The 23,268-nt window shown below is 45.6% G+C and overlaps 1 protein-coding gene across 3 annotated transcripts in view; it reads right to left on the bottom strand.

The window, feature by feature from the left end:
• The window catches only part of UBXN2B (UBX domain protein 2B), a 31,309-nt gene extending 8,582 nt beyond the window's left edge, over positions 1-22,727 (bottom strand). For 2 of the 3 annotated variants that reach the window (XM_083187132.1, XM_083187134.1), the window contains exons 1-5: positions 22,488-22,727; positions 17,554-17,657; positions 11,548-11,659; positions 9,005-9,097; positions 3,529-3,638 (exon numbers count right to left, since the gene is read on the bottom strand). In XM_083187132.1, coding sequence (XP_083043258.1) covers positions 3,529-3,638; positions 9,005-9,097; positions 11,548-11,659; positions 17,554-17,657; positions 22,488-22,652 — 584 coding nt within the window. In that variant the 5' untranslated portion in view covers positions 22,653-22,727. The remainder of the gene's footprint in view (positions 1-3,528; positions 3,639-9,004; positions 9,098-11,547; positions 11,660-17,553; positions 17,658-22,487) is intronic. The other variant, XM_083187133.1, reaches the window with a different exon arrangement.
• Positions 22,728-23,268: the final 541 nt, after the last annotated feature.

Raw genomic sequence — 23,268 nt, 5'->3', positions numbered from 1 at the left:
GTTCTCCTATGTCTACAGCTGTGCGCCTAGGAACCCAACCGCTTACGTTCACACTCCCGCAACACTCCAATAACATGCTTACTGGAGCAGAAAAGGGAAAGGGGGGAGATGATAGAAACTTTCATATATATCAAGGGTTATAACAAGGTACAGGTGGCAGACATTGGTCACAGGAAGAGGAGCAACAGAACAAGAGGTATCCGGACTATTGTTAGACAGACCTTACATCGACAGCCATTACATCGACACCATTAGTTCGACAGCTCAATAGGTCGACATGGTTTTAGGTCGACATACCATTAGGTCGACATGGCATTAGGTCGACAGCTCATTAGGTCGACAGCTCATTAGGTCGACAGCTCATTAGGTCGACATGTTTTTAGGTCGACACTGCCATTAGGTCGACAGTGTCTATGTCGACAGTCAAAAGGTCGACATGTTTTTTTTCACTGTTTTTTGAGCCGACATGTGCCGACAGGCGGTATTTCATGCCCTACTATCCACTAGGGCGTGGTGGGAGAATAAAATAGTGTGCCGAGCGCAGCGAGGCACCGTGCCCGAAGCATCGCGAGCGAAGCGAGCGATGCGAGGGGCTGCGGTACACTTCAAACTGTGTCCATGCCGACTCCAAAAAACAGTGAAAAAACCCATGTCGACCTTTTGACTATCGACATAGACACTGTCGACCTAATGGCAGTGTCGACCTAAAACCATGTCGACCTAATGAGCTGTCGACCTAATGAGCTGTCGACCTAATGGTATGTCGACCTAAAACCATGTCGACCTATTGAGCTGTCGAACTAATGGTGTCGATGTAATGGCTGTCGATGTAAGGTCTGTCTAATATCCGTCCCAGACCCGAACAAGAGGACATGCACTGACACTAGAGGGAGGAAGATTCAGGGGAAATCTGAGAAATAATTACTTCACAGAAAGAGTAGTAGATAAGTGGAATAGCCTACCATCAGAGGTGGTAGAGGCAAATACAGTAGTAAAATTTGAACACGCTTGGGATAGGCATATTGATATCCTTACAAAAAAATAAGGATCAAATATGGTTTGAGGTAGCATGTTTAAAAAAGGGGCAGACTAGATGGGCCAAGTGGTTCTCATCTGCCGTCAAATTCTATGTTTCTATGTTACTGTACAGTCCGTATTTGTGTGCTACCATACAGTCACCATCCAAGAACAGCAAACACTGTCCCACCACATTTCTGATACCACAAAAGCACCTCTGTGCGTATACCTTGTGTAACGGATGCACCATAGGGGTGTTCAGGACTTTTTGTGCACTCACAGCTGCAAATAGTCCCTCAACTACGTGAACATTGTCAGAATCATATGTACCACATGATTCATACATGAAGTCACAAATGTTTATGTTCATATCTTCCTGCAAAGTGGCAATTCCCTTAATCATATAGCTAGTGTTATTTGCCATAAAAAGGTTGTCCTTTAGGTTTGTCCATAAATATTGCCTGCTTTCTATGCAAACAGACTTCGGTGTAACTCTAGTCACACGAGCACAAATCAGGATGCATAGTGGCATCAAAGCTGATTTCTTGACATGTGTGCGTCCTAATGTACCTCCAATCAAGCTGGTTACACCCTACACCAGGCCTGGCCAAACTCTGGCTCTCCAGCTGTTGTAAAACTACACATCCATGCATTGCTACAGTTTTAGCATTCCTGGTACTTCTGTACAATCACGACTCCCACGATGTGCATTGTACAGGGAAAAATCGCATCGCATCAGATCGCATGCGATCTGATGCGATGTCATTTTTCACAGAAATTATGGACATGAGTTGACATCATGTAAAATGCACCCCAAATGTCATTTTTCACACTGTACCACCCCCACTATCAACGGCAAGCGTGGCGAGCGCAGCGAGCCCGCGAGGGGCGGCGGTACGCGAGGGGCGGCGGTACGTGTCCTACGACCTTTTCATACCCCCACTATCCACGTCGGCGTGGAGTTGAGAATAGAAAGTGTGGCGAGCGCAGCGAGCCACCGAGCCCGAAGCGTGGCGAGCGCAGCGAGCCCTGCGAGGGGACACAGATACCTGTGAATCCCGCGAGGGGACACGGATACCACGCTTCGGGCTCGATGGCTCGTTGCGCTCGCCACACTTTCTATTCTTAACTCCACACCGACGTGGATAGTGGGGGTATGAAAAGGTCGTAGGACGCGTTCCGCCGCCGCTCGCCACACTTCGGGTTGGCGTTGATAGTGGGGGTGGTACAGTGTGAAAAATGACATTTGGGGTGCATTTTACATGATGTCAACTCATGTCCATAATTTCTGTGAAAAATGACATTGCATCGCATGAGATTGCATGCGATTTTATAAAAAAATGCATAAAAACACGGGAAAATCGCATCCCATCGCATGCCACTACATATGGCTTGCGATGGAAGCCGTGAAAGTACACAAGTACCGCATTCCCTAATAAAAAAAAAATTGTGGCAAGGCATGCTGGGACTTGTAGATTTACAACAGCTGGAGAGCCAGGTCTGCGCTAGACAATATTTTAATCAAGTTTGCCGATAACATGTTGTTACAACAAATTCTTAATCGTATAGTGTGTACCCATCGCATAGCTAGCAATGACCCATGGGTCACTAGTGACATTCCCTGTCATTTGTCCATGCAGCTCAATCGGGGATGAAATGCTGTCGAATGGCCCGCTCTCATCCAACACCTCCCTGCGCTCGCTGGTTGCAACCGTGTATGCACTTGCCAATGCTGGCTCCAAATCCCTAATGAGGTCAATGGGTATACAAATTGGACCTTATTCTGGTCGCTTTGCTCCCCTGTGCATTCGCACAGGGGAGCGATGTTTAGCGACTGTGCATGCGCATAAACTTTTATGAGCATGTGCAGTTGCTTTGCGCGAGTGGGCGTGACAAATTGCTTATTCGTCGGCCTGGTGGCACCTAGCAGTGCAGGCGAGGGGTAGCGCCCATGGGAATGTCCCTCATTTCATGTATGTCCCCATGAAAACGCTGGGAGTTTTCATGCTATTGCGCCTGTGACGCAGGTGCGTGGGGGGCGGGTAGCGGATGTCAGCAGCCGCCCTCTTCCGGAACAGGTATGCTGCAGATCTGAAACACCAGAGAGGGGTCTTAGGTCTGCGAGCTAGGTAGAAGTCATTTGATCGAATGATTTCGCCCACGCGCGCAATGGATGTTTATGCTAAATATCCATTTGCATGCAGGAAACCGGCATCCGGGGGGGGGGGGGGGCGGGCATTCGTGCAGGTTGCATTTAAATGACTCGCAAAGCTGAGAAACACGCAGCTTTGCGAGTGAACCAGAGCAATATCCATTGTGTAGTGATTACCCGGCATAAGTGAAGATAACCGCACCTTTATGCAGAGATCGGCACAACAATATATATAAGACGCATCCACAGATTTCTCCTTTTTAGTCATCACCAAAGGGGTCAAATCCACCATGCAAAGTAGCAGAAAATGACACCACATTCATTTGACATCACCACAGGAAATAAACAAGTTACAGTACCCTCTCTTAATGGATTCCAGAAACTGAGCATTAAATGGATCTGTGTAAGATCGAAGCTCTCCGTCATCCAAACTGAATCCATTGCTCCAGAGCTTCAGCAATATTTGCACCTGCCAAACATAGAGCTGAATAAATGCAACAATAATATAAAAGACATCTGCGATCAAGTGATTGCAATGTAAAACGTGTTGGTGTACAGTATGGTATAGCAGGAATGATGCGCTGAGACCATTTCTATTTGCTTTTGGACGATTTTGGACTTTCGCTCTTAGCTTCTCTAGATCTGTGTCAAAGTTCAAGGAGAATTAGTAACATTAGCATCAGAGTAAATAGAGAGTCACCGATTTGGCAGCAGCTCAGCGACAGACGAATGCCCTTGAAACGGTCAGTCAGCCTTGACATAATCAGTGACGCAGTTGAGCGATAGGAGCGGTGTGTAATACTTTCAAGGTAAAACTCATGATGAAACTAGCTCTGCAGAACTGTGTTGAACAACTGATGTAATCAAATCTAATTAACAATAAAACTAACAAATTATGGGCCTGATTGAGCCAACTAATGCCACCCGCTGGGAGAATGAATCCCGCCCCCCCACCACTGCTCCTACATTCCCGGTACATTGCAAGTGGGTGTTTCACATAAATATGCATTCGCAAATATAGGGGCAAAATAACTGTGCCACCCGTTTGCCTATAATGACTGTGCCACCCGTTTGCCTATAATGACATATATTTACGAACATCTGGGACGCAGACGGGGCGGGCGCTGACGTCCTTTGACATCAGCTGCCCATCTGCGTTTGCATCGGGACCCCCATCGGTTTCCTCGGGCAAACCCACCGTTTTGTGAGAACGCCCAGGAAATTCAGGGCCTCTCCCAATGCGAACGCCTCCTGCCCGCCTCACCCTGTGTGAGCGGCGGGCAACTGTGCGAGTCGCCAATGTCGTCCACACAGCCCTGCAAATGGGAAGATGCTAATATATGCATGCGCAGAGCTGAACATTGGTCCCCGATGCAAATAAGGCGGTGACCTAATGAACCAGAATTACCCCCTATGTTAGCATGTTTTTTTTCCAACAATAAAAAGATATTTAGATAAAACATTAATTGGCTCACGCTGGGTTGGGTCCCCATACACAGATCCGATGCTAGCACCGGCGTATAATGGAGAAGACCTTACAAACAGAGGCAGATATACTCCTGGATTAACCTCCCTAGTGGTATTCCTGATCTCATGAACAAAACTTTAGTTATACTCATCTCTGGTTAAAATGTGCCTTCAACATCTTTATTAAAATATATATATTTATCTGCTTTCATTTAGGGATCCAGGATTACAGGATTTGCTATTAATTCTAGTGGAACAGTGATTTAATCAAGGAAACATATGAAATATTTACTTTGGAATATGCAATGAATTATTCTCACAATTGTCTCAACAAAGTAACTGGGGGCTTGATTCAGAGGTGGATGCTATCATACAGGTGCAGCGTCATTGTATGCCGCAGATGTGCTAGTATGTAAAATCCGCAGGAAGTGGCTGGAGTAAAAAGCTGCCCACTGCCGGCTCCTGTTGGCCAGCGCTGGGCCAGATTTGTGAAGGCCCCCTACTGGTGACTTCTTGATGCCACCTGGCTGGAAAAATGTTCTGTTAACAGTGACACGGTGTGATCTGTAAAATAATTACCATCACGCTATATCAAGGTGGCCTACTTTTACAGTCTCCTCTCTGGGAGAAGCCCGTAGAGGAGACTGTCAGCAGAAATGCGGGGGGTGGGGCCTGATATTGGCATCATCAAGCCCCGCTCCAGTCCTGCAAATACCGCGATTCGCAGGTCTCTAATGAGGAGGCGGGGCTAAAATGCCTACCCCTCCCCAAAAAGCCACGGATCGTGGTATTTTAATGCTGTGTTGTGGTATTTAAATACTGGGAACGAGGGTGAATGGGTCGGCCCAGCGGAATCCGGGAAATTTGCCCACCTTTCCAGGGGGGGGGGAGGCACAACTCGATTTCCGGGACCCTCCCGGCCAATGCGGGAGGGTAGGCAACCGTGCTCTATATAATAGCAAAAACCCACAGTGACTGATGCAGTATTAGAACTAGGAATGCATATTTTATTGCTGTCAGCCACCAACGCTGGTGCTGCCTATCACATTGAGCAGAAATCAGTTTTATTGGTACTGGGCAAACAACCAGTGCCCCCCTGGGGTGCCGCAGAGTACTTGCAGATTTTCTAAATTAGTAACACCCAATGGCGGGTCCAGAGGAGGGGCTGCAGACCAGTTTACAATTCAAATAGGGGATCGACACCTACTGCAGGGTGCAACTCTAGCTAGCAGGGAATATATGGTTATATTTTATCATCTGTAAAATACTACAAGGGCACATGCAAAGAAACCCTACCTGCTGCAATGTCCCTGCACTCAAGTTACCTCCTGACAATGCACTATTTATCCATAGGATCAGAAGCACATTATGGCTCTGTTCCTTGTACTCTGACCTTGCAAGAGATACTGGAAGCTAGAGGAAAGGACTATCGTGTCCAGGCCCATACCGAAACAGAACACTCGCTGGAGAAGCAGTGAACAACATGGATGCCAAATACAAATACTGGCTTCGTACGCAGATACGTATGTACAAATAAGCTACACAGGGTATGTGATCGTTAGGTCAACTGGCAATAGGTGAAAATGTGAAAAAGGACGACATGGCATAGGTCGACTTTGACAAAGGTCAACATAACAATGATCGACACAGAAAAAGCTCAACGTGAGTTTTTCATGATTTTTTTTTTTTTTACCGACTTGATCATACTTTACCATCCAAGGGGCATCGAGGGAGAATAAAATAGTGTGCCCAAAGCAAGGGGGAACGCAGTACACTTATATGGTGTCCATGTCAGCAGACACCCCAAAAACATGAAAAACTAGTATTGACCTTTTCCTATACACTATGTTGACCTGGTGACGCATACCCCCGCACAGAATGAAGCTGCACACACAATCAAGTCCCTGTACAGGTATTTACAGGGCCACCCGTAATGGAAAGCTCCCATTTCTTATGTACATGCACCGTGCAGCATGGTCATATCAGACCACAGGCAATAAATACAATCTTGTTGCTGTGAGGAGTAAAACAAACAATATAATAAAACAGGAGCTAACTATTGGTGTGTACACACGATGAGATTCCCTTGCGACTTAAGATTTGACTGCTACAGTATGCAATCTTTGCTAACTCTGTACTTTTTACATACAATTCATACAATCTACGTTAGATTTGCACTATATAGTCATTGCTGCCCTGTCTATCTGGGTTTCGATTTGTGCTGTCCCGGGAGCGCGCATCGGGATCGCAAGGTAAAAAACCTGTGCGATCTGCATTGATGGTGTAATGGTTAGCATTACTGCCTCACAGCACCGAGGTCATGGGTTCCATTCCCACCATGGCCCTTACTGTGCGGAGTTTGTATATTCTCCCCGTACTTGCGTGAGTTTCCTCCGGGTACTCCGGTTTCCTCCCACAATCCAAAAATACAATGGTAGGTTGTTTGGCTAAATTAACCCTAGAATGTCTGTGTGTGCATGTAGATGTGGTAGGGAATATAGATTGTAAGCTCCACTGGGGCAGGGACTGATGCGAATGTTCAAATATTCTCTGTAAAGCGCTGCGGAATATGTGGGCGCTATATAAGAAACTGGTAATAAAAAATAAATAAAAATAAAATACGATCTGCATGCGATTTTGACTATATAGTCAAAATCTAATGTCAAATCTCACCATGTGTAAACAGCATTAATCTAATGCAGTGGTTCCCGAACTGTGTGCCTCAGAGCACTGGCAGGGGTGCCCTGGTTTGGTGGTCTAGGACCAATTCAAATGATTAATTATGGTCAATGTAATAGGCAAAAACCAGGGATTGTGGCTTCCAATAATAACATAATGTGAATCCTGTCCCTCAATACATAACTGACCATATGGATGACATATAATTACATTTACTTAGTTTAATATTGGCTATGGGTGCCACAAAAACATTTCTCATACTCTAGTGTGCCGTGATTTAAAAAAGTTTGGGAACCACTGCTCTAATGGGTAATCTCAGCTATTAGTTTCACAAAATGAGACTGCAAGTGGGGAATAAAGTATGGCGTTGTTCTATCCGCTGCAGTCTTAATAAGAAACGTGTGTAAATCACTTAAAGTCCATACACACTGGGCAATTTTGAGCTTAGTGTTAAGATCAAAAGTTGCCCAGTGTGTACGGGCCAGCAGTGATCGCTGATGCGGGCTCCCGTATCTCCGGTATTACCAGCAGATGAGTGACGGGGGTGGACGGCTTTCCACAGCGTCATGCTGTGGAAAGTCGTCCACCCCTGTGAAAATCGCTTGAACAGGTGAAAATCCTTCTGTGTGTATAAACTGAGCGATGTTCAGCCCAGCGTTTTTCCCCATCATCGGTCTGTATACCAGTTGGGCAAAATCGCAAATTACACAAATGCTGCTATACATCCTCATTAATGTTACATTAATGAGGATATCTAGCAAAGCAGACAGTGTGCAGGTGGAGAATCGGTTATATTTCAGGACTCCCTGATAAAAAAGTTAAAGGTGTTGTTAACTTTTGGACAAACTATTTTCATTCAAAGGGGATATTCATAACGTAAACATTTCAGCATTAACATAATGTGGACATTAGTCCCTGTACAGGTATTTACAGGGCCACCCTTAATGGAAAGCTCAAATTTCTTATGTACATGCACTGTGCAGCATGGTCATATCAGAGCAAAAGCAATAAATATAATCTTGTTGCTGAGAGGCGTAAAACAAACAACCTTGCAGTAGGATGGGGAAAAATAATAAAACAGGAGCTAAATGTCTCTAATGCAGCGGTTCCAGAACTGTGTGCCACGGAGCAGGGGTGCCCTGGTTTGGTGGTTGTGGGACGGAGGGTTTTGGATAGGCTGCAGGTGGGGGGCTATTAGGGCTGTACAATAGAAAAAACTGACAAGAATTCCAGAGGATCAGTGGCCTGACCCAGAACTCTCGGCCACATGATTACCAGGACCCAGAAGATGCCACTAAAGAAGCAACAGCTGCCCGGAGCAGGTTAAGTCACCACTGGGCACCCAGGGTGAGGTTGTATGTCATCATTTATCACTATGCACACCGTCAACATTGACATTATGACCATATCGACATAATGAATGTCAATATATATTACCCAACCTGAGTGAAAACAAATCATACAGCAAACAAAGCAGAACAAGAACCCCCATTATCGGAAGCTGAGCGCTGCCCATTTGTTGTGTAATGTGGAGCTGTCACACACTGTCCAAAACTCTTCTATACTGGAGCTCAGTTTAACAGCTGTTAAATCTACTTCATCATGCAACTAATACCAAATATAAATAAATAGGTCAGCTAAAATAAAAAATAAATAAAAAAGATGTAATGGCAATAAGGAATCTCTCACATCTGATCCTCCAGGAAATAGCTCATCACCTCCAATGTATTCCGACTGCTTTATTGATGAATCGCCCAGTTTGTATCCACCCCCAGTGAACGACTAGAAAATAAATACAAAGACATTTACATCACACATTGCAGCAAAATATCTCCTTAGTCAAAGATCTAAAAACATTTTTGTCAAAAGGACATGAAACCAAATGTAGTTAGGTGCGATTTTGTAGGGGTCTTAAAAAAAAAATCGCAACAAATAGCACATTACATATGCGATTTTCACCCCGAAAATTGCAAATGTAATTAGGTGCGTTTTTTTATACAAAGTCAGAAATCACTAGCAATTTCTGGTGATTTTTTAGTAATGGAAATGTGCATTTTTTTTTGTAACGTGAATGTGCGATTGTTTAGTAACATGAGTGTGCAGATGTGTGTCAAAAATAAAATGGCGTGGGGTCTCCCCTCCTGAGCATAACCAGCCCCGGGCTCATTGAGCTGGTCCTGGTTCCCCAAATACAGGGGAGAAAATTGTTGGGGATCCACCATATTTAAGAAACCAGCAGCGGGCTATTGACCCTGGTTCCAAAAATACAGGGGACAAAACGACTGGGGTATATTGGAAACAGCATCGGGCTCCAACAGCAGGCGGTGTCATGCCACAGCTGGGGGACACTTTTTATGTAAGGTCCCCTGGTCGTACCATGACTACCTTGGCTGGTCAGCCCAGGATGGGATACCTGGGGGAGTGTAGACCCCCAATTCAAAATAAGGGGGACCCACTGGTCTTTTTGTTCCCTGTATTTTTTTGGAACCAGGACCGGTTCAAGAGCCCGTTGCTGGTTTCTAAAATACGAGGGATCCCCAACATCATCCCCCCCCCCCCCCCCCCCCCGTATTTGGAGAACCAGGACTGGCTCAATGAGCCCAGGGCTAATTATGCTCAAGAGGGAGGTCCCATGCTGTTTAAAAAAAAATGTAACACACTTTTTTGGACAGAACCATGCACGTATCTCACTGATCTGTGGTTGGTTCAATCAAACTCTCCAGCCTGGACCTGGTCTATTTATTTATTATTTATTTACATTTTCTTATATAGCGCAGCAGATTCCGTTGCGCTTTACAATTATAGACAGTGATAAAACAAACTGGGTAACAACAGACAGACTTGGAGGTAGAAGAGCCCTGCTGCAAGCTTACAATGTATAGGGACATATGAGGGAAACACAAGGACGGGCATCAGTAATAGCATAGCAGTCCCACCAAGTTACAAGTCCAGAAGGGAAGCTATATAATACATAAGTGCCTCAGAGGGTTATGCGTGTAGAACTTAAATATGATAGGCTTGCCTGAAGAGGGGAGTTTTCAGGGAACACTTAAAAGTTTGGAGGCTAGTGGAGAGTCTTATTGTGCATGGAAGGGCATTCCATAGGATGGGAGCAGCCCGATGAAAGTCCTGTAATAGTGAATGGGAGCTAGTGATCCATGCAGAAGAGAGACGCAGATCTTGTGCAGAGCGGAGTGGTTGAGATGGGAGATATTTTGTGATAAGTAGAGAGATATAAGTTGGTGTAGTATAGTTAATAGCTTTATATGCGAGTAGAAGTGTTTTATATTGAATACGGTAAATGACAGGTAACCAATGGAGGGACTGGCAGAGCGGATCAGCAGACGATGAGCGTCTTGCTAGGAAGATCAGCCTAGCAGCAGCATTTAAAATGGATTGTAGTAGTGAGAGTCTGTTCTTGGGAAGACCAGTTAAGAGACTATTGCAATAATCAATGCGGGATACAATGAGTGCATGGATAAGATAATTAGTAGTGTCTTGTGTGAGATAGGGTCGTATTTTGGATATGTAATTTATGACTTGGAGACAGATTGAATATGGGGAAGAAAGGACAGTTCAGAGTCGAGGATGACCCCTAAGCAACGAGCTTGTGGGGTAGGATAGATTGACGAGTTGTCAACAGCGATGGGGATGTCAGGATGGTAACTGTTTTTAGTTGGCAGGAATATAAGTAATTCCGTTTTGGAAATATTGAGTTTGAGTTGGCGAGAAGACATCCAGGATGAAATGGCAGAGAGACATTCAGAGACGGTATTACCAGCAGATGAGCGGCTTTGCATAGTACGGCACTATGCAAAGTCGTCCTCCTACCACCGTCGGTGCCGGGCAGGGGGAAAGCCGCTCAGTGTGTATGCACTGAGTGGCTTTCCCCCCCCAGAGATGATAGCGATCATCACTGTCCATACACGCTGGGCATAGTCACCCAGTGTGTATGGACCTTTACACTAATGTGATAGCAATATTTCTAATTCTGAGTGATAGTCGGACTGAGCAGAAGGGGAATACTTGGCCCAGTTGGACAGTGTGAGAAATGTTGCAATAATTGAAACTAACATTCCCTGATTAAAAAGCATAACGATTACAGCTTGAAGTGTCTATGATATATACAGTATGGTGAGTGCAGAGCTTCTGATATATATATGACAGATATTATATCTACATGCGCTCTACCGTAATTGCTGACCATTATATGCTCTTTCAGAAGTGCTTACTTTCACTTTAAAAAGGTCTTCTGCCAATTTACTGGCTTCTTCTGCAGTCACAGCTCCATGCTCCTTCGCTTCTTTAAAAAGCTCATTTACAATTTTGCCAGGAGAATGCAGTCTAGATACAGAAAGGAAAAGATTTGGAAAATTATTATTCAACTAGTATGCCGTGCGAGCAAAAGCTTCGAAAGCTAGTCTTCTACCGGGATGCAGTTAAGATCCCGGCGGTCGGGATCCCGGCGTTCAGAATCCCGACGCCGGAATCCCGACCGCCGAAATGCCGTCACTTTCTCCCTCCTGGGGTGTCCATGACACCCCTGGAGGGAGAATAAAATAGCGTGCCGAGCGCAGCGAGGCACCGGGCCCGCTGTGTGGCGAGCGCAGCGAGCCCGCAAGGGGGGGCCATCCACGTCCCCCCCTTGTCGGCATTTCGGCTGTCGGGATTCCGGCGTCGGGATTCTGAACGCCGGGATCCCGACCGCCGGGATTCAATACTGAATCCCTTCTACCTTCTGTGTTTGTGCATGTGTTAGAAAGAGATGTAGTTTCACTCTCTGCCAGTGTTTCAGAGACTCACGGACACTAGACATATATATAGATAACAATGTAGTAACACAGTAAAGGCCCATACACACGGGACGATTTTTGCCTATTTTCTAAGCGATCTATCTAAGTCCAAAGCGCTCCGTATGTACACCCCATCGCAATGGCGATGTGTAGTCCCATGGCATGTAATGCACAGGGGGGGGTGGCAGTATGTAATGCGCGCCCGGGGAGGGGGGGCGGCTCACCTGCTGCTGCTTCTTTTTCTGCTGGCCGGGCGGAGGGGGAACGAGAGCTGGGAAGTGCTGTGCGTGGATGCGCAGCAGCCCTCCCGCGGCCATTTTGGATTTGGGCAAAGTGCTGCGGCCGCTGCCCGTGGCCCAGTCAGCCCAGGGGGGAGCGCGGCCAGCCCCTTTTTAATGAGTTTTGGGCCAATCTGCCCCTGGTTGCTGGCTCAGTAATTTAACTCCTCAAAACATGACCTGTTGGAAAATCTTGGGGGTAAAAGGACTGAACCACTGGTATAAAACACTCCAAACTCATATATAATAGAGGGCATCATTCTGGTTCACTCTTAGAGGCAAATTCCTTCTCAAATGGACAAAACCATGTGCACTGCAGGGGGGCAGATGTAACATGTGCATAGAGAATTAGATTTTGGTGGGGGGCAGATGTAACATGTGCATAGAGAATTAGGATTTTGGGGAGTTATTTTGTTTCTGTGCAGGGAAAATACTGACTGCTTTATTTCTACACTGCAATATAGATTTCACTTTGAAGACAAACCCCACCCAAATCTAACTCTCTCTGCACAAGTTACATCTGCTTCACCTGCAGTGCACATGGTTTTGTCCATCTAAGAAGGAATTTGCCTCAAAGAGTGAACCAGAATAAGGCCCATAGTGCTCCCTCCCTTTTTATAGAACCAGTTATATGCACTGCATTATATAAAAAGTTTATATATAAAATATTACATGTCCCCCTATTACATAATTTTCAAATAAACATCAGGGTAAACTAGCATAATCAATATTCCGAACTGGATTATACTGATGTACAATTCAAAATGTAAAACCTAGCGGGCTGATTCCGAATTGCACGGTGCGCCAATGTACTTCATGCGATTTTAAGCAGGGCTGCAGAGTCAAAGACAATTTTGGATGGAGTTGGTTGAAATGTATCAACTGCAGCTTAAAAATACAAATGTATTATAAAAAGATCAGTAATCGCATTAACACATGTACAGGCGTGTTGGTAGTGGTATGTGATAGGTTGTGCACTGAATGATGGCCCTGATTTACAGTTGGTGCAAATTGCAAGCAAGGTGTGCAAATTATTATATTTTGCTTACAGAGAAAATACTGCATGATTTTGCATGCTGCGTGCACATATCAGTGAGCTAGTCTGCAACTCCACAACAACTTTACATTTTCCGGGTTCCGCAAACTGGTAGCAACACGGCAATATGAACCGGTAAAAAAAGAAGGGTTCTTACTGGTTCATTGCAGTGTTGCTTTGCGGTGTGAACGGGTTAATCGTGTGAAGCGACCCGTTTCCACCAATGGAGGAGGCAGTGCTTGGAGCAGCATTAGCTCTAAGGGCTGCCTCCTCCCCCGCCCCCGATGATGTCAGCAAACCGGCAATATTGGCGGTTCACTGAGGTGGTCGGAACAGACCAAAATGGAGGGTTGCACCGGGACTGAACCGTTTCAAAGTCCCGGTGCGACCCTGCATCTGCGGTCTGAAATCGGTATTAATGTGTTACTTATAGTATACATTGATACACATTTGCTGTTCACAATGGAAATGGTCAGTAGCAAAATAGTGGAGTTGAAGATCCGGTGTACTGACTTCAGCGGCCTGCATCGCGTCCATAGTCTGTGCAAATTGCAATTGCGATTGAGAGGCACAGTCTCTGGGGTAACTCACAGTAATGTGTAAAGACGCTGCAGTTTTAAGGCCACCGTAAGGGCAAGTCAGACACGATTTACCCTGAGCTCCCCCAGCAGCTCCCCGGGACAGTTCACACCAGACTTGGCACTTACGATTTAATAAATGTAAAAAGGACTCCTGGGGAGCTGCCGTGGAGTTCAAGGGAAGTCAGATGAGATACATTGTGGGTGCCACTGACGGCAGCAAATATGATTTATCTTATGTGCAGCCAGTCTGATTACGACCTGATGTGCATGGGACCGCGCATTGGGTCAGAGCGGATGTCAATCACATGCGATTTGGCCTGACTTCATCCCGATTACTCGGCCCGATCCGTCGGAATTGGGTGAAATCAGGCCAATATGGCACAAGTGTACACAAGGGAAGATGCTGCAGTCCCAGTAATCACATTCCACAATACATCACTTGTTAATGTTCCCAGATATAACCCAAAGAATGATGCTGGAACAAGCTACAGTAATGTGAGTGATCTTTGAGTGGCAGTATATATGCTATAATTGTATAGCTATCTCCTCTTAGCCAACTGCATGTCTGATGTGACAAGTCAGAACCGCCCACTTCGAAGCTGCTGAAAGATACTCAATCAGCCACCAATCTCACAAGGACCTTCCGGAAACTCTGTACCCTCCTACCCACTCCATGTCTGCCAATCGGTGCCAGTTGCAGTATTTAGGCAGCCTGGTGGAACATCATACCCGGGTAAATGTAAATGCTGGATCTGGGTGCCCCTACTGTATACCTGTTGGCTGGAGAAAGGAGTCAGAATTTTCTGGCAGTGGCTGCAGAAAGGAGTAGCCGCCAGGGACCAATCAGCAATAGTAACGATGACAGTCATTAAGTCAACAGGAACAATAATTATGCTAAGTACCTCAATTTTACTCTGTGTAAAATTGCAGAACCTGTTCTAATTGTCAGTATTCTTTGCAGTAAACTTACTAAGATGGGAGTTCTATGGTCAAAGTGATGAGCAGAATCAGTGCTAATGGCTGGCAATCATAACACATGTAGACAATCACCAGCACTCTGTAGCACACACCACATAACCGGACATGCATTTTCTCTTTTTTTCTGTGTAGTCTCAGCATGGTAGCACCTCTTATAATGTTTATAATGCAGTTAAGCCCACCTCCCATATATTGCGTACATGTGCTTACATTTGAAGGTGGGGACTCGTTCACCTTGTTCTAGCACCCCTCTCACGTTGACCTTGGGTATTTTTAATGAACATAGGGACAGTGCATTTGCAGACTACATATTGGAAGAGGCACTATGAATGGTAAGTCACAGTTACATTTATATAGTATGTCAGTATTAGGAATGGATTCCAGGCTGGGTTGATGACGTTGAGCTGCTTTGGGGCATCATTATTGTAACACATAATCTGACACATTAATGAAAAGCAGTTTAGGTTCTAAAAAGTAACACCTGTTTAAACACCCTAATAACTATTTCTCCCCTTTGTAACACTATTAGTACTGAGCTGCTACATCTAATACCCCTTTCACATCGCAAAGCCAGGTCTGACACTTTCACATTAAACCCGGGTCAACCAATATACAGAGTGCGACTCGGGCATAACCCTTCTTATAACCCGTGTCGAATTGCCGGGTTGGCCGACGTCAACAACCCGGCAATAACTCAGGTCGGAGGTGCGGTGTGAAAGGAGTATTAGTAAGGTAACACTTTTAGAAATTTCAGGGTCTATGGGTTTACTTCAATCAAATAGGAAGGGGGCCAATCAGCTGTTGCTGCGGCGTTTCAGTGTGCCTAACAGAGCTCTCTGCCTATGAGACAGCACTATTGAGCAAATCTCTGATGACAGAATGAATGTTCAGCAGCAATGTGCAGATTTGCTGGGTGAATCAGTGGGCACTTAATGTTCTAAGCCTTGAAGAGAGATAAACTGGATGTAGTTAAAGTACCAACCAACCAGCTCCTGTCATTTTTCAAACACAGCCTGTAGGAGCTGACTGACTGGTACACTATCTCCCCCAAAGGCAGCTTATATTGACCATTTAAAAGGCTACTTTTCACTAGTGTGATGCCCTAAGGTGGTTGGGTTGTGCTGGCCTGGGTGGTCCCATGCTCAGTACTTGAACATTAGGAAAGCTGGGGATCCACATCATGAGGTCTCCAGGTCGTGTTAGTTTTTTGACCCAAATTATAAGTACCTCAAATTACTCAATGTTAAAATTGTCAGTGCTCTTTAGTGTTTACAGTATGCACCTGCATTTTTCTCTTTTTCTTTTTGATCAGGTGCAAAAAGTCTCCAGGTGCACATGGTCGGCGTGTCAATGGTTAACACATGTTGTTGGCGTTTCTAGTGCCAAATCCTGTATATTTCATGTTATGTGACCACCATTAGTTCCGATGTATACCCTTCGCTCGCAATGCTTTGGGCAAAGTGTACCGTCACAGTTTACTATTCCCAGTTGATGTCCACATGGATAATAATGGAAGCAAATCTTAAGTAAATGTGAACCCCTCCCCCAAATGCGTCAATAAAATATGTGTTGATCACTGTCATGTTGGTCTTTCATCTGATGATCTATTGTACTTGTTGACTATATGGTGTCCACCTACTGACTGTCAACTAGGGGAGGCCAATCCTGGCTCGTTTTTCCAATCTCAGGATTCAGGACTGAAAAATGCTCAATCCTGTGATTCCCAGGATTGGATCGCTGTTGGAAGCAGTGAGGTGGCATGTAGGGAGCAGCAGGTGAGGCTGAGTGTAACGAGCACTAAGGGAGGGTCAGTTTAGGGAGCAGTGAGGGAGGGTGTGAGTAGGGAGCATGAGGGTGAGTAAGATTATATAGCAGTGAGTGATGCTAAAACAGGAGGGAAGTAGGGAGTGTGGCACTTACTATTAGGCGTGCAGTCCCAGCAGCATTTCCAATGTAGCGCCAGCCACCAGCCTATCAGAGCTGGCGATCCGGCAGGCAATGAGGAGCCTCTGCTGCAGGCACTTCCCTGATTGTTTGCCGGTCCGCCGGCATTACATTTGAAATTCCACCGGCCCTGTTTGTGTGTCCAGGGCCTCTGCCACTTGGGCCACACAGCCGAGCCAAGTGCAAAGCACTGACGGTACAAATCATGTAAATCCCGGGATCTGAGCCTCCAATCCCGTGATTCAAATCCTGCCATTTCTGGGCCAAAATCCCGGTATCCGGCCGATCATAATCCCAGGATTGTTTCCCTAGAGTCAGGTTTACCTGCTCTATCATTCAGATACATCGGAGTTAAGCATAAAAAAAAAAAAACACAATATTTTTAATACTTGTTTTCTTTTGTGGAATTTATATACATATTTTTTCCATTTTCATGGATCCTTTTAATTATGGTGAATCTGTATCAATCAATCAATCAACAATATTAATATGGTAAACAACAAGTGTCCTGGTTGGCACCGGTGCTGTACTATATTTAAAAGTGGACATCATCCTGGCTCGTAGCGCATAATGTGTCACTTATAAAGCAAAGTAACACCCCCCCCCACCCCCAAAAAAAAAGCTCTACCTTTCAAAAGAGTGAGCTTGACCAGGATCCAACAATGTAAGACGCATGTCAGACTCTGATGAACGGTCTCCATATCCATCCTCGCATAAACATTCCAAGGCCAACTAAATAGGAATACAGCAGAACCATCGTTATCCATGGCACTGACCAACTGCAGCTGAGAAATCAGTGACTTCATCCGTCGGCGAGCACACAGCTACATTACAGCACCCCCCAGTCCTCCCACAACTGGAGAGCAAAGCAGTTACTATTAAGGGAAAGGAATGCAAGCTGATGAACATGCTCTGGTGTAGTGTGGGTTGTACTGCTCTGAGAAATAAGATGTTCCATGGTGCACACAGAGGGTTATACAGATCCAATCGCCCCCTGCGCATTCACACGGGGGACCGTTTGTTTGACACTAGGTTTTTATGCGCATGTACAGCCGTTGTGTGTGAGCGCCCACAGCAGTCCGGGCGTGGGGGCGTCGGGCCAGGCGATTTGCATATGGGAATGCACAGCGTTTCATGAGCGTTCCCATGCAAATTGCCTGGCGACGCAGGTGCAGGGAGAAGCAGCTGATATCAGCGGATGTCAGCTGCCTGCCCTGTCCTCGCACAGGGCGCCCGCAGGTCTGAGACACCATAGAGGTAAAGAGAAACAAATCAACAACGCTCAAAAATATATACTGAGTGAATCAATGTAAAAGATTATTTTTTAATAAACACATATAATATAATATAAACCACTGTTTAAAAAACTAAAAAAAATTATGCAACAGTTAATCCAGATCAAAAAAGCAATATTGTATTGGGCCCAAAATGTGGACACTTATATAACATGCACTGTCCAATGGCAGCAGTCCTAATTGCAAGGAGTCCGTCCGGCAGTATAAATACTGAAAACAGTTGGAGGGAACGGTCCTATGTTGGAAGGTGGACCACTGTAAACCTCACTAGTACATGCGACCAGTGCTTCAGGATACAGCACCAAAGACATCCAATAATGGGACAAGATGGTCAGATCAATGAGCAGGTGGAGTCCAAATGAAAATGGCAGAGTCCAAATGGAAATAGCAGTGATCCAGATCTGCACAAACACGTTTCGCTGGTCCAACTGCCAGCTTTGTCAAGGTGTTCTGTTGTAATCAGGGAGCTCATATTTATACCCAGAACCCTTTGGGTGTGATTTGCATAATTAATTGATTCACTTGATTTAAAAATTATAATAATAAAAAGACCTTAACGGAGACAGACGTTATATCCATAGAAATAATAAAAAAATCAATATCTGTGTTTAATTTATTTGACCTTTTATATCTATTTCCGGGTCATTTCATTACTGATACTAACTAATGTACTACTACTACTGCTGCTGCTGCTGCTGCTGCTGCTGCTGCTGCTGCTGCTGCTACTACTACTACTACTACAGGTTGAGTATCCCGTATCCAAAATGCTCGGGACCAGGAGAATTTTGGATAACGGATTATTCCGTATTTTGGAATATTTTAATATTTCAATGATTTATTTTGAAGTATCTTGCATTTATGCTGTATAAACACATAAAATAAACACAAATATATTTTATTACCACATAAAATACACACAAATATATTTTATTTGTTCAAAAAACAAGGTTTCAAAACATGAAACAAAATTTGTGTACTATCTCAGATATTGAATTTGAAAGCCAAGCAATAATTTTCTTGTACATATATAGTGCCAGTTACATATCATGTCCTCAGTAGTGCTGTTACATATGTCCCCAGTGAGTTTTTAGCTAAACAAATTTTTTTTTTCCACTTTCTGGAAAGTATGGTTTTCGGAATAATTCGGATAACGGATATTCGGATACGGGATACTCAACCTGTACTACTACGTCATGTGGATATTTAATAGGATCCCCATGGACCCGTTATAACCTCCCAGTATATAGAACTGTATAACTTTAGAGGAAATTGTAGAACTAGAACTTATTTCATTGAATTGTACTTAATATTTGGAAGCTACGGGGCACATTTTCCACCAATCAGGGTGTACAGGCATCCCATTACCCCCCGTGGAACGGGAAGCGGTCATCTATTAGAATGAACTTAGGTCTACAGTCATTAGGTCGACCCCACTAGGTCGACTGGCAGGAAGGTCGACCTGACTTAAGGTCGACATGGGCCAATGTCGACATGACTTAAGGTCGAATTTGCATAAAGGTCGACATGAGAAAGGTCGACTGGTCATAAGGTCGACATGGTTTTTTCACTGTTTTTTGAGCCGACATGTGCCGACAGGCGGTATTTCATGCCCTACCATCCACTAGGGCGTGGAGGAGGTTATTAAAGCTGTGGCGAGCGAAGCGAGCCACCGTGCCCGAAGCATTGCGAGCGAAGCGAGCGTTGCGAGGGTCCGATTCTCATTGCCAACTGTGTCCATGTCGACTGTGTCGACATTCGGGTAAAAAAACAGTGAAAAACCCATGTCGACCTTATGACCAGTCGACCTTCCTCATGTCGACCTATATGCAAATTCGACCTTAAGTCATGTCAACCTTGGCCCATGTCGACCTTAAGTCAGGTCGACCTTCCTGCCAGTCGACCTAGTGGGGTCGACCTAATGACTGTAGACCTAAGTGTGGTCTGACAGATGTACCGATTCCCGTGGAACTCACTCCTTGCAATTGGGACTGCTGCCATTGGACAGTGCATGTTATATAAGTGTCCACATTTTGGGCCCAATACAATATAGCTTGTTTGATCTGGATTAACTGTTGCATTATTTTATAGTTTTTTTTTTTAACAGTGATTTATATTGTTGTGTTCATTAAAAATAATCTTTTAAATTGATTCACTCGGTATATATTTTTGAGCGCTGTTTATTGGTTTCTCTTGTCCTTGTGTCACTATAGGGGACTGACCACCCCCCATATACCAGCTGCTTTAAGCAAGCAACCCCTGAGTATTAGTGCTCTTCTTTTTAACAATATGTTAAAAATATTTATTTTTGACACCATGGAGGTGTCGCAGATCTGGGAGCGCTGAAGACAGTGGCGTAACTATGAATTTGGCGCCCCCCAGCCGTTAATGGGGGGCGCCCCCCGCCGCACCCCCCGCCCGCAGCCTTACCTGTCTTGCTGGTCCCATCCCGGCTCACTTGCTGGCTTCATTCTTCTGCTAGTGAGACGGACCAACACAAAATGTCCGCCCCCATACAGCAGACTGCTGTATTGGGCGGACATTTTATTGTGGTCCGTCTCACTAGCAGAAGAATGAAGCCAGCAAGGGAGCCGGGACGGGACCAGTGAAGTCAGGTAAGGCTGCGGGCGGCGGATTGGCGGGCGGCAGATGGGCGGGGGCTAACTATAAAACCACAGCCCCCCGGCGCCCACACATGCACAGCGCCTTATTATGCAAAATCATCCATTCGCATGCCTGCAGGGGTTTGGGGGGCAGGAGGCCGTGTGGGCGCGAGTGGCCCTTGGTGGACTCGCAAGGTGAGTTAACGAGAATAAGGGCCACAGTCCACCTTTTCCAATAGTAAATGTAGTATAGCCCCATTCTATAAAAAAGGTTGAAAAATTAATCTAGACATTTTTTCTTATATCATAAACCAGTTAATGCTTATAGTAAAATAAAAAATTAAATAAAAAGGGGGAAATTTACTAAGATGTGTATTCTACTTCACATGTGATGTTGCTATGGGAAACCAATAAGATCCTGTCCACTATCTTCTAGGGTGCTAAATAAATAATAAGTAGATTCTGATTGGTTGCCCATAGCAACATCACATGTGAAGTAGAATACACATCTTAGTAAATTTCCCCCAAAAAGTACTACTTATTGCAAAAAAAATTAAATTACAATGTACTTGTGACTGAACAGGGCACATTACATTAAAGTTCTGTTACATCAGACCAGGCAGAGTGCTTTCTCCTGTGCAGGGTAAGCAGTCCCAATGGTTTAATAATGTATGTATTTAAATATGTTTTGCATTTGTTCTTTGTACAAGAAAAAAATAATTGTTTAGGTGATTGAGTGGGACATCCAGTGTGACGGAAAGGGACATGTGCAACAGTTCCTATATACAGACAACGCGGCAACCAACCTACAATAGCAGTGGCACACTGAGTGCCCAGTACTGAGCAAGTTACATGGTAGTAAGTGCAGTAGGGGTGAGCATATATAGACAGACTAGCAACCAACATACACCAACAGTGACACAGGTGTACAGGTGCTAACAAGTTACATAGTATAGTAGGAGTGGACACATATAGACAGCCCTCCTAAAGTGACAGCAGTGAACGGCTACATGATGGGTAGTATAGGAGGGGTGGGCACATAAACAGCCCTCCTAAATATAGAGAGCCCTCCTAAAGTGACAGCAGTGAACAGGTTACATGATGGGTAGTATAGGAGGGGTGGGCAGTAAAATGATGATACATGGCACACACTGACACACATACCGCAGTGCCCAGCAGTGAGCTAGTTGCATGATGGGTAGTATAGCGGTGGTGGACATATACAAGCAGTCTGGCAGCACACCTATGCCAATAGTGACACACCTGAGTGCATAGCAGTGATCAGACTACATGATGGGTAGTATAGCAGTGGTGGGCACATATAAGCATCCTACCGTAACCTACACTGTAGTGACACATCACAGTGCCCAGCAGTGAGCAGTGCCCAACACATACACTAGTGGGATAAGAGAGTCTACAGCAGTGCCCAGGTTACATTATGGGCAGCATAGCGTTGGTGGGCACATACAAGCAGCACACTTACACCATTAGTGACACACCACAGTGACCAGCAGTGAGCAGGCTGCATGATGTGCACTGTGGTGTGTCACTAGTGGTGTAGGTGTGCTGCCATGCTGCCTGTATGTGCCCACCACTGCTATAGCTGGAGTGAGTGGGCACACACGGGCAGCACAGCTACTGTACATACACGTACGATGATGACACACCTGAATGTCCAGCACTGACGGTCTCTGCGGAGGTTGCCCCGCCCCCTTCTCCTCCCCACCGCTCTCATCCTCACCGTCGTCACCTCCTTCTCCTTCCTCCCCCGCCTGACCCTCACCCTCGTCCAGCCCATTCTCCTCCACCCGGGACTCTTCGCTCTCTTCCATTGCTGCTGCGGGTACCGGCTGCCAACAGTGCCAGGCGCCCCCTCTGCAGCTGCTGCTGCTGCCGCCGCTGTCTACGTCATCGCCACCCCCCTCCCTCCATCCCTCCCCCTGACATGGCTGCCACCGGCCGGCGCGCTCGTCGCCAGAGCAACCCCGTGTCACCAGCGAGTGCTCGTCCCCGCTGTGCCGGCAGGCAACATGTGCGCGTGAGGGGGCTGGTCACCAAGTGCTAGTGCTGACTTTTTACCAATATCGATTGGCAGATAATGATGATTATTGTTATTATTGGCGTGTGCTTCTACTGGGAGAGATTATTCATCTAGCTCAGTGCTTGCTAGCTGACTCATGGGACTTTTCAGGAGTATGAAAACGTGCATTGAGGAACTAATATGTTTTGTTTTATGGGTTAGCTGGGGATGCAGTTATAATCTTGGCGGTCGGGATCCCGGCGTTCAGAATCCCGACCGCCGAAATCCCGACAGTTTCTCCCTCCGTGGGTGTCCACGACACCCCTGGAGGGAGAATAAATTAGCGTGGCGAGCGCAGCAAGCCCGCAAGGGGGGGCGATCCACGTACCCCCCTTGTCGGGATTTCGGCATCGGGATTTTGAACGCCG

Source organism: Crinia signifera, chromosome 5 (assembly GCF_055691185.1).
Source record: "Crinia signifera chromosome 5, ASM5569118v1, whole genome shotgun sequence".
In the NCBI taxonomy this organism is placed as follows: domain Eukaryota; kingdom Metazoa; phylum Chordata; class Amphibia; order Anura; family Myobatrachidae; genus Crinia; species Crinia signifera.
Note: the sequence above shows the minus strand (reverse complement) of the source record. Positions and strands in the feature narration are given on the sequence as shown.